Source organism: Drosophila virilis, chromosome X (genome assembly GCF_030788295.1).
Source record: "Drosophila virilis strain 15010-1051.87 chromosome X, Dvir_AGI_RSII-ME, whole genome shotgun sequence".
Classification (NCBI taxonomy): domain Eukaryota; kingdom Metazoa; phylum Arthropoda; class Insecta; order Diptera; family Drosophilidae; genus Drosophila; species Drosophila virilis.
Genome location: NC_091543.1, coordinates 6,705,213 through 6,716,500, shown reverse-complemented (window position 1 = coordinate 6,716,500; position 11,288 = coordinate 6,705,213). Strand labels below are relative to the sequence as shown.

The 11,288-nt window shown below is 40.6% G+C and overlaps 1 protein-coding gene across 28 annotated transcripts in view; it reads left to right on the top strand.

Moving 5' to 3' along the window:
* Positions 1–3,579: 3,579 nt before the first annotated feature.
* Positions 3,580–11,288, top strand: part of trol (terribly reduced optic lobes) — a 125,502-nt gene continuing 117,793 nt past the window's right edge. For 21 of the 28 annotated variants that reach the window (XM_070210940.1, XM_070210946.1, XM_070210934.1 and 18 more), the window contains exons 1-2: positions 3,581–3,661; positions 4,788–5,108. In XM_070210940.1, coding sequence (XP_070067041.1) covers positions 4,980–5,108 — 129 coding nt within the window. In that variant the 5' untranslated portion in view covers positions 3,581–3,661; positions 4,788–4,979. Of the gene's footprint in view, positions 3,662–4,787; positions 5,109–11,288 lie in introns of all 28 variants that reach the window. The other 7 variants (XM_070210955.1, XM_070210953.1, XM_070210949.1 and 4 more) reach the window with 4 other exon arrangements.

Here is an 11,288-nt window from a genome sequence, read left to right as displayed (position 1 = left end):
TCGATAAGCCGCCACGAGCATTTGCTGTGGACTTTGCGACTTTTGCAAAGCTGCCAACGGAAAAGCTGCCGCTTGACTTGGCTAAAAGCTTGCAAGCGCACAGTGCCTGTCAAACTGTGACAGCCGGTTTTCCAACACCGTTAACAGACATCGCGCAGCATATGTGGTGAATTTCATTGGCCTTAACTTTGCCTTAGCTCGCGATATCTGATAACCTTCTGTAATGCGCTTGCCGTAGGGTATTTTAAATATGTGACAAAGTACGTAACACATGCAACGATTTACGATTAAATATATATTTATATATATATATTCAAGAGCAGTATTAAGTGCCCGATCGATATAGAATCTCTTCGTTTTGAGCCTATTTCGTTGAAATATTGCATCGTATTTTTGAAGTACTATATCATAAAACTATATATAGGAAGAATCGGTCGATATTAAAGTTCTTATATAATACAATTTTTTGGTTCTACAAAGTTATGTTGTCCCCAAATTGTTTTAGCATGCATACAAAATATATGCAAAGTCTTATCAACTTCTATATTATATACAGTATCTATGGAAAGAATCGGTCGAAAAAGAGGTTTTAGTATAGCTTGTATATTTAAGTACTACTTGCATATCTTGATCAAACTCAGCAATTACGAGTGCCACAATCCGATCAATGTCGGCCTACTATATATACTCTAGCATATGAAAAAACGAATCTTCTACCTCTATATCTATATATATATGCAAATGCGATCTACTATAACGTGTAATGCAACTGAAGCTTGTGCACAAAAGTTTTTCTAGGGTATTTAGGCAGCGGCATGCCAAAGCTGGCTGGTTGTTTCTGTTGCCTTATGTCGGGTATTGCGATTTTCAACTTCATTCATATTATATAGAAGACCATTGTGTGAAAGAGAGTGTGTGTGTGTGTACGTGTGTGTGTGTGTGTGTGCATGGTCGGGCGATAAGCGTCGGCCACCTCTTGACTTCCAGTCGAAAGGCGGGCATCCGTCCAGATCTTGAGCGTGTTCTTGGTCAGACTGACCCAAATAGTGTGGCGCCCCGCTGATATGACAGGTCGCTATTGATAGGCGTCAGCAGCAGCAGCAGCAGCAGCAGCAGCAGCAGCAGCAGCAGCAGCTGTGGCAGCATTCGCATTATCTTTTTCGTCCAGTAATTAAAATGCTCATCTGAAATTATTTTTAGTCGTCGCGACTATCAACAACGGAAGCCACAATCCAAATCTTTTGGTACGGGCTTCTAGGCGAAAAACACACACACACACACACACACACACACACACACACACACACAAGCAGAAGAAGAAAAAAAACGCAATGCGGCGATTGGTCGTTGCCAGCCGTTGTCGGTAGGGTGGCCCTGGGGCGGGCCGGGGTGGACCGGGGTGCTGCCTTCTGGGCCAGCAGTTCGACGCATGCGCTCCAACCGGCGCTTGGCCGCCAGGCGCCAATGGGAAGTCCGCCTGCCATGGGTGGCAATTGGGTGGCCCATGCGACCCGCAGCCAGCCAGTGGCAGCTGTTCGCCAATTCGCCAAGGCGCCAGCCAGCTTCGCATGTGCCAAGAATTGCGCGATCCGTGGCCAAAAGCTCTTTGCCAATTCGCATCAGTTTCCCGCTATCAAACGCAACTGAAGTCAAGCCAAGTTAATTTTTGTCTAAGCTCGGTGCTCATTGTCCGATCTAGATCAAAGCAGGCCTTCAATTGGGCATGCAAAAGCGTGCTTCTGCCAAATCGCAGGGCTTTACCTTAATTTTTCCATGTTTTCCCAATCCATTCAGTAGCTTCTTGAGTTAGGCTTCAAAAATCAGTTCGCAGAGTTGATATTATGCGAGATATATAGGTATATGATATACGAGAATATACCACTTAAATTTAAAGACTCTAATTTTTTTAGTTTGCCATTTAAGTCTATTTAAATACTTTTAAGAAAATTATATATTTCAGACTCAAATTTATCTGAAGCTATAGCAATATTTTTTACACGTCTCTCATAACTTCCTCCTGCCTGGTTAGAAAGTAAAAAGTGGTTCGAAAAAACCTCCAAGAAACTGGCACATTCTTTAAGTTGAGCCCGCTGCTGTTAATACCCTGCAATTTGTGAAGTGCAAGGGGTATATTCGAATGCAAACGCCTTTAAACATAAAATGGAGATGGAGAATATGAAATGAACAATTTTATTTCAACTATTTATGGCGACTTTCTCAGATCTTTCGATCATATACAATTTCTTTACATAAAAGGGTATCATCTAGTCGGTACGCGTGCTGGTCTACTGAAATTTATTTCCTGCGTGTGAAGTGCAAACAGCTCGAAAGTTGGCCACAACACAAAAGTGTTGGAAAGGCGACAAAAAGACAATGACAGAAAAGAAAACAACAAAAAGTGTTGCACTAATAGCAAATGCAAGCAGGGACAACAGCGCCATCTAGCGACCGTAACACAAATAACAAATCTACACTCAATACGCACGCACACAAACATGCATACGTACACAAGATACATGCTTTAATATGTGTGCGCACTATCAGTGGGTGCTGCATTTGGGTTGCCTTTTCGGTTGGTGTTGGTCTCTTCACGCCAATTTATCAGTTGACCTACAGAGCGCTGCAGCAGCGGCGGCTCAACGCCTGCGTCGACGTCGGCAGCGGCTTTGCATTTGTTGCTGTTGTTCCAGTTAAATGCAGCACCCCCCCCCCTGTCGCACACTCCACCTCACGCGCAATGCGGCTGACAGCGATAAAGAATACGCAGTCGGGCCCAAGCCCTGCAGGCAACGGCAGCAGGGACCCCCGCACCATCTCTCTCTCTAACCATGCATAATAACAGGCACACACATACACACAAACACACACATTTTTCGCTCATTTCGCCACAAGGCGAATTTAGTGCAGAGCATCAACTTTGCATCCTGTTACCGATAAATGTGTAGAGAGCCAGTTGCACAAGCGCGCTGCGCGATAAACATTTGCAGCAGCCGTACGACGCTAGCTGCGACGCCAGCAGAGCCCCAACGAAAGCCACCCACGGCACAAACCGAGCGTCGACAGTGCGCAACAGGGCACAGTGCGCAAAGTGGTGCAAGGCACACACATTTGGCGACCAAAATAATTGCAATTTACATAGCCAAAAAAGAATCGATAATAATCGATATGTCGTTGCCCACTCAAAATTCATAAATAGTGCAGCCAAGCTCTTATACACATTAGACCTATTCGAATTAAAAGTATTTACAAAAATATTTTCGAGCTGGCCGAAACTGGCGAGTCCCTAATGCTAAGAGTATAAAGACTAATGCAAATTTGACAATTTCCGTTAGCTTACCGAAGACGTTCATACATACAAATATTTCACCGGCATTTCGCGCATATTGCGTCACGGTACAGCGCACGTTCGAGTTTTGTCTGTTTACTGCAGCACTTGAATTTACGCGTATGCCGCTGTGTATGCCTATGTGTGTTTGTGTGTGTGTGCTCGGGCGCGTCTGCGTGTATGGGTGTGTGCTTAGCTAGCGCTTCGTACATCTTCGGGCGTTCGCGAGTCGCTTGTGTCGCTGTTTCTTCTGCGGTGCAGCGGCGTTCGCGTCTAAGTTCTTCCACTTTTACATTCGGTTGCGCGCCGTTGTACGAGACGGTCGCACAATTTTCGGTGCGTTTGCCTAAGCCTTGCGACACGGCGACTGCGATTCGCCTGGCCGCCAGCCTGTCTCACTGAATAGTTGTTGTTCATCTTCTTCTTGCCCGTTGCCGTTTGTGTTGTTCAAGTGCAATCTACGGACACTAACATAAATACAATATTTTTTTTAAAGTGCTACAAGTTGAATATATTTTTTTTTTGTTTGAAAATTATAACTGTTGTGGTGCTCCGCAGGATAACGTTAAACGCGCGCGCAGGATCGCAAAACATTTGGTGCCCTCGGCGACTTTGTTGCTGGCTTCGTTTACAGTTTATTTTTCCATTTTTATTTTCTGTATTTTTTTTTTTTTTTGGGTTCTTTTGAGCCGCGAACTGAATTTAATTAAGCAGCAAAGTGCACGGGCAACGCGAACGAACCAAACGAATTAAACGCAAAGAAAAGCAGCAAAAAGTGGCCGGCAAATGACAAATACAACAAATAATTATAAATGTCGCGCGCGAAATGCAAAACGCAAGCAGCAATAAAATAAAATAAAAAAAAATGACGCGCAGATCAAAGAAAAGCCCAAAAACTAGAAAACGGCACGCAAAATCAGCACAAAGAGAAGCAAAAAAAAAAAAAAAACGGTTATAGGATCAGACGGTGCTGCACGCTCAGCCTTTTTCTAGCTAAATTTTGGCTATGCTCAGCGATCGTTAGCGATCTCAAAGCGTCTCAAATGTTCCTAATGCCAAATTGTGCTTAGCTATTTTTGGCTAGAGTTTTATAGCTAATTGGCTTGAAGCTGGCAACACTGAGCCTCATTCAGTCTGCTGAGTTTATCCCATTCTCCTGTTCCGTTTGCGTCTTCTTTATCTGCATTTTCTGACGAATTCGCGTTTTGATTGCGACTTTCTTGTTGTTGTTGCTATTTTTTTTTGTTCACTTGTCTTTCGATTTCATACATAAAATTCGGTCATTATTATTATTATTATTTTTTTTTGTGTTTTTTGTTTTTCTGCTGATGCAGCTTATGCGTTTATTATATTTCGCCTGCTCCTGAGCTGGCAACAGTTGACAACAATTGCTGAAAATTCGTTTTGCTCGTCCGTTTTTTTTTTTTTTTTTTTTTTTTGGTTTTTTTGTTTTTACTTGCAGTGCCATAAACATCGTAACCTTTTTCTTTCTTTATCACGTCTAAACGCATCAGAAGCAACAACTCGAATACGAACCCTTAAACTGCCCAATTAAATAATCAAAATAACCAAATAGCTGCCAAACACACAAAGTATAGAAAAAGGAGAACGAAAAGCCCCCCGCACACACACACACACACACACATACACAAGGATGGGATCAACGGGATCCCAAACGGGCGCCGCGACGTTGCGGCAGCGACACGCAATGTCGCTGCTCTGGCGCCTCTTCGCCGTTGTCCTCGTTCTGAACGCCTGCCATGTGCCGATGCTGAATGCCAAGGTGAGTAACGGGTAGCGGGTAGCGGGACGGCTGACTTAACAGAATAACTGTTGAAAGGCTTACAACAGTCACGTTAACAGCGATGCGTTGTTGATCAACAAAAGGATAACATACAAATTTAACAGATTAAATTACGCGTTAGCAGAGCAACAAATTAACAGAACTTCACATGCTGTTATTGCTGTCAAAATCCGAGTCGCAAGTGAAGAGCATTATTTGAACTTAAACTTAACAGAGCCATTGCAAAACCTATTAGAACGCATCAAATACTCCGTTAGCAGAGTCGTAAGTTAACAGGATTATTGAAAATTTCAAACAGTCAGAGATTAACAGGATTATAAAAATTGTTAAACCGACACAGGTTAACAGGATTATGCAAAACCCGAGTTAACAGTGCAATAAACTAATATAACTAAGGTGCCTTGAACTTACAGAGTTCTTAGCTTAACAGGATAACATAATTACTCAAAACTCAAGTTAACAGTGCAAGAAGGAAACATAATTACGAACTAATTGTCTCTTTGATTAACAGCTGAATAATGCATTAGCTATGTTATCAGTTAACAGTGCAATAAGGAAGCATAACTTAAAAAGATTGCACACATTTTTTGAACTAACAGTCTTTTGGTTTAACAGCAGAATAATCCAAAAGACTATATGAGATCTTAAGCTGGTTAAAATGATAACAATATTTTGTAGATCCATTTTAACATAACTCTTAATGTTAGAATTTCAAAAATTGCTTAGCAGGGTGCCAGGATAATTGGTTAACAGAATAATGCAGGTTAACTTCTTCTTCAGAATTGTATTTGTAATCATGAAAGTTAATATAATGTTATGCAAACTTCACGTGGATAAACTTTAATGAATCGTTTCTTTAAAGAGATATTGTACTTTGAATCTTAAGTATATTCTGTTAATTTTTAAGACATTTGCGAATATCTTGATCTCTAAAGACTGTGCATTAAGTTTAACTTGAAGCAATAAAGCTGCCAAAGTTGTTGAATTTAGCTTCAGAAAACTGTCTCTTTCTAGATGGCCTGAACTAACAGTTCATCCCAGATCACTTGCAAAGCAGAGCTACATAAATAACTCTATTTTGGCAAGCTCGAAAAGTGTGACCCTAACGATTTGTGAGGGCAAAAAAAAAAAGAAGATAAAGGAATGTAATGAATAGGGCAACACTTTGATTTCTTGATACTGTCATATTGTTGGCATTCCTTGTGCCATGGTGACACCATCTCGCTATCTAATGAGTATGATTTCTAGAAAATATATGCATACATACATATACGTATATATATATATATAGATGTAAGTGTGTGCATATGTATATTTCAGTCGGGGTAGAAGCATCAAGAAACTATCTCACATTTCTGTACAGCATCCTCACAGATACACGCGCGCTTGATCTAGTTTTCTTCGTGTTGATGACACAACACGAAACGAACAGCAACAGCAACAACAACAACAACAACGAACTTGAACTATTTTACAACGCAGATACATAAATATTAAACAAAAAGCAATAGCTACAAAAATATGTTCGCTCATTCTTAATTTATGTATAAAGGGGAAACAGTTTTTCCACCTTTAGCTGTTTGACCTTTGCTCGTTTGTAACAAATTAATAAGAAACCAGAAAGAAAAAAAAAAAAAAAACTCATGAAAATGTGAGATCCATTAAAAAGCTTGAAGAAGAGTCAGCAGTCGAGACACGAAGCTGAAACACTTGTGTGTACGCACTGCTCTTATCAGCATGGATAGAAAGAGATAGCTAGAGTGTGGAAGAGAGAGAGAGAGAAAGAGAGGGAGAGAGAGAGAGAGAGACCCTGGAGAAATGAACTGAGACCGGATTTGATTATACTTGAAATATTTTGTTCTTTCTTTATTTTTTTTTTTGTCAATTTAATTAAACAATTATTTTGTCTGTCAGGCCAAACGACATTGGGTCAAGTTTGGGGGTTATCAAGGCGCTCAGTCCCCAAGGAAAAAGAAAAATATATGAAAGTGAATTTATTTAAATTTTATTTCGTTGCCAATTTCATAAGACATTTAAATAAATTTTTTTTTTTTTTTGAATTTTTTTTTTTTGCCAATTATAAAAGGCGCTCGCTTGTTGTCCATCATCTAATTTCTCTATACATGGGTGTGCGTGTGCGTGTCTCTCTCTATGTGTGTGTGTGCCCATCATAATGAGCTGATAGCTGATGGCTGATAACCCTTATCAGCGTGTTAATGACATGTAGTCGAAGAAGTCAACGTTGCTGTCGTCTTGCAATGAAATAATTTCTTAAATTAACATTTCAATAAAACAAAAACAAAACCAAGAAGAAGCAAAATGTATGCTAGTAGATGTAACTGGCGCCTTATCAAGCAGCTGCCACAATTACAATAACAATTAATTCTGCAAAAGAAATAAACAGAAATAACATATTAAGAGCAGGCCATTGAATGGGGTCAGTAACAGCGATACACATTCACATATACATATATGTGAATGCAGTCGCATCCGGCGTATGCGTAATATGTTTACAGAATACGCATACGCACAGGTTAACAGCTTAGCAGATTAAGAGCTGCAGAAATGTTAAAAATATTAATAGTAGCACAGTTCTAGTAGGTTAACAGTGTGTTGAGCATAACATAGAAGAGCTGAATAGCTTACACATTAAACAGTTTAACAGCTAAAGAACTTAACAGTAATTGTTAACAGTCGACAGGTTACAGAAAAGACGCCTAACAGCATCGAATAGCTCTTGATTACAACAGAGTCTATGAGAGAACTGTTAAATAACTGTTGTTGCATATATGTTATTGCACATTAACAATGCACGAGACTCTAACAGAGTCTAGAATGTTCTGTGAAGTAGGATAACAGACTAAGAGATTACATGAAAAGTTGTGTAATGTAAAGCTTAACAGCGTCAACAACAAAGTGTGAAGAGCCTATGTTAACAGGTTAATAATCCTCTAATCTGAATAGCCCAGTTTGGAACATATATTAAATTCTGCAGCTTGCCGCCAACAGGTGGCGCTGTTGCAGTTGCACTCGAACAGGGATACTTTTTGGACCTATTAACAACTGATCAAGCTGTCTGTATGGCCGCCAGGTGTCGCCCCCTAACCCACCCTAATTAACAGTTTTTGAGTAAAAGTTGCAGGTGGCGCCAGCAGCATTTAGCTGTAATATGCTAATCACAGTCATAAGATACAAATGTATCTATGCATCGCAACAGAGCATGCGATATAGATACAAATATATACATACATACATATATATGTGTCTATATGGAACTGACATATGTGGCCTGCATGTCATCGGGTTTCGTGTCTGTCTGTCTGTCTGTCTGCCTGTCAAAATATTTGCAACGACAGCAAACAGTTGCCACAAAGCTTGCCACAGCTCGTTCGTTTCTTCATTTTATACATAATATTTGTATATGTGTTTTTTGTTTCGCTTGGCAAATCAATTCTTGAGATACATTTCATTTGGCTGCTTTCTTTCGCATGTTCTGGCTACTCGTGGCTTACGCGTCATTTTCAATTGTTTGTTTGCACAACATATGGACACAAGATGTTGCCACAGTGCGCAACGCATCTGTTGCCGGCTGCCACACATATACGCTATCTTTATATCTGTGTGTTTATGTGTGTGTGTGTATCTGTTTGGCATGTGCGATCTCTTGCAATTTCGATTGGAAACAACCAGAGAACAGCAGCAGCAGCAGCAGCAGCAGCAGCAACTGCAGCGATCGACACGCCAGCAACAGTTGCTGCTGTTATTGGCCAGAACATGTGATACTTGAGCTCAAGTTCAGCAGGGGAACAACATGTGTGGCAGCTGCACGACTAGCAGATACCCTGTACGCAACACTCAGTTGCCTTTACAACTGACTTTTAAGCCTGGCGCCTCAAGCTGCGCATATCTTTGCCCGAATAACTTGGCTGTTTGTGATGGCACCCTCATCATATTGGCAGGCCTTAAGCTTAGCACTCAAATGTGTGCACATACCAAAGCACATGGAACTAGCTGCTTAAATTGTGACTTTTACAACTTTGTGCTGCACAAGAGGTAGTTAGAACTTTCAGAACTTTGTCTCTTATGCAAGCAAGTTTGGTTGCTGTAGCTCTCTCAAATAACCAAAGCTGAAATTCCATATATTCTCGATTTATTGATTTGAAATGATTTCAAGTATGTAGCGCAGCTCGATCGGGAATCTATATATATATATATATAGTTTAGTTTAGTTTAGTTTTAGTCTCCGGCATTTAACCCCCCTTTTGCTTGCGCCCATTTCGAGCAACTGGCACACTTTAGGCGCATGCATTACTTTTAAGCAAATAACACCTGCTGACCTCCCGCCTAACACCTTCGCCTCCTCCCACTGCCCGCCCAGCCGCCCTGCAACACTTCACCCACTGGCGATAGCGCAAAGTGTTGGCTTTGTCAATTGGCAGCAGCCGGCGCTTCCGCCTTGCGTGCATTGCATTAGCCAAGTTGGCTCGGGTTGGAAGGGGGAGGTGAGCGGCTCATCAGCAATTAGTCAGCCAGTTGATCTCATTTTTTTATTTTATTTGATTTTTTCATTTGCCTACCAAAACTGGCCAAAAATACAGCAGCAGCAAGGAGGGGAGCTGGGGGCCAACAGCTGGCCAACGTCCAACAACAGGCAGCAAGAGCTGATGTATGCATTTTGTAATAGCCGCGTCTGAAGCAAACATCTATAAATAGTTGGCCAAAACATGCCGCGACAGATACAAGATACAAATTCTACAACAACATACAAATTCTCTCCCTGTGTGTGTGTGTGTGTAAATTGTAAATGGATAAAGAAGAGCGCAAAAAAAAAAAAACTTACATTCTAACAAACAAATAACACAATAGATGCTTGAACATGCTCTACGACTAGAGAGATGCTCTAGCAGGCAGTTGCAGCTTGTTTTCCTGTTTTCCCTTAGTCAAGTGTTAACTGAAGGTTAACTTATGGTTAAATAAAAGATAACGCGTGCATCAAGGCTGACACTTCGGCTTGAAGTGCAATAAAGGTCAACTTGCGTTCGCTTTACTTCCTGTTAGTTAACAAGCACCTTAACTAGCTGTTAAAATTTGCATCCAAAAATTACAACCAAATCATGTTAACAAGCACTTTAAGTTGCTGTTAACTTCGTAAATGTTTAACGGCAATTTGACAAGCACTTTAACTAGTTGCCAAATTTGTGTCTACGTTTTAGTTAGCTATCTAACTGAGTAGTTAACTGCTATCTGAAAAGCACCTTAACTTAAGCTGTTAACTTAACTTTAACTAGCTGGCTCAAAGGCGAACAGCAAGTTGACAAGCACTTTAACTAGCTGTTAAATTGGTATTGACATTTTAGCACAGTCAAAGCCAACAAGCAGCTGCAGCTTGTTTTTCTGTGTTAACTGAAGGCTAACTTATAGTTAAATTAAATAAAACGCGAACAATTTCACAAGCTGCTTAAATCATTTTTTGAAGTGTTCGCACTTCTCAGCTCTTGTGTACGGCAGAAGTTGTCAATCACATCAGCTGCATGTCAAATATTTGACAAGTCGTGCCAAATGGCGAAACAACTTTCTTAACAGCTGACAATTGTCAGTCTGACAAGATCAAGTGTACAAAACATTAAATTTGTATCTTAAGTTGACAAAAACAATACGCTTTTCCATACGCACGTTAAATTTAACAAAGGCTGTTCAATTTCTTTTGGTTTTCTTTGGTGCTGTCAGTTGTTTAATAAAATGTTAAACTGCATGTTACAAATCTAACATGAGTTAAAGGAACGAGGAAACAGTGTTTGTTCACGCTGCAAAGTAAGCAAATGTTAAAGTTAAATGCGAATTTGACAGTCGGAGATTTGTGAAAGCTTTCTTCATTGGCATGAACTTTGACACCGAGCAGCTTTAGCAATGTACAAATCGAAATGCTGGCGTCATTTCGGGCAAACCGTGCTATTCAGGCAGGACTACGTCAGCGCATTACGTAACGCACGGCTATCAGTTGGATGAATCTTGATTTATGAGCTAGATTACATATAATTTCCCTGAAAACTTTGGAAGAATGCAAACTTTTTTGACTGCGATTGCAAACAGTCTGAGTGATACGAAACGCTACCTAGCTGCCGGCTATGTCACTCGAGGATCGCATATAGATATAGTTCC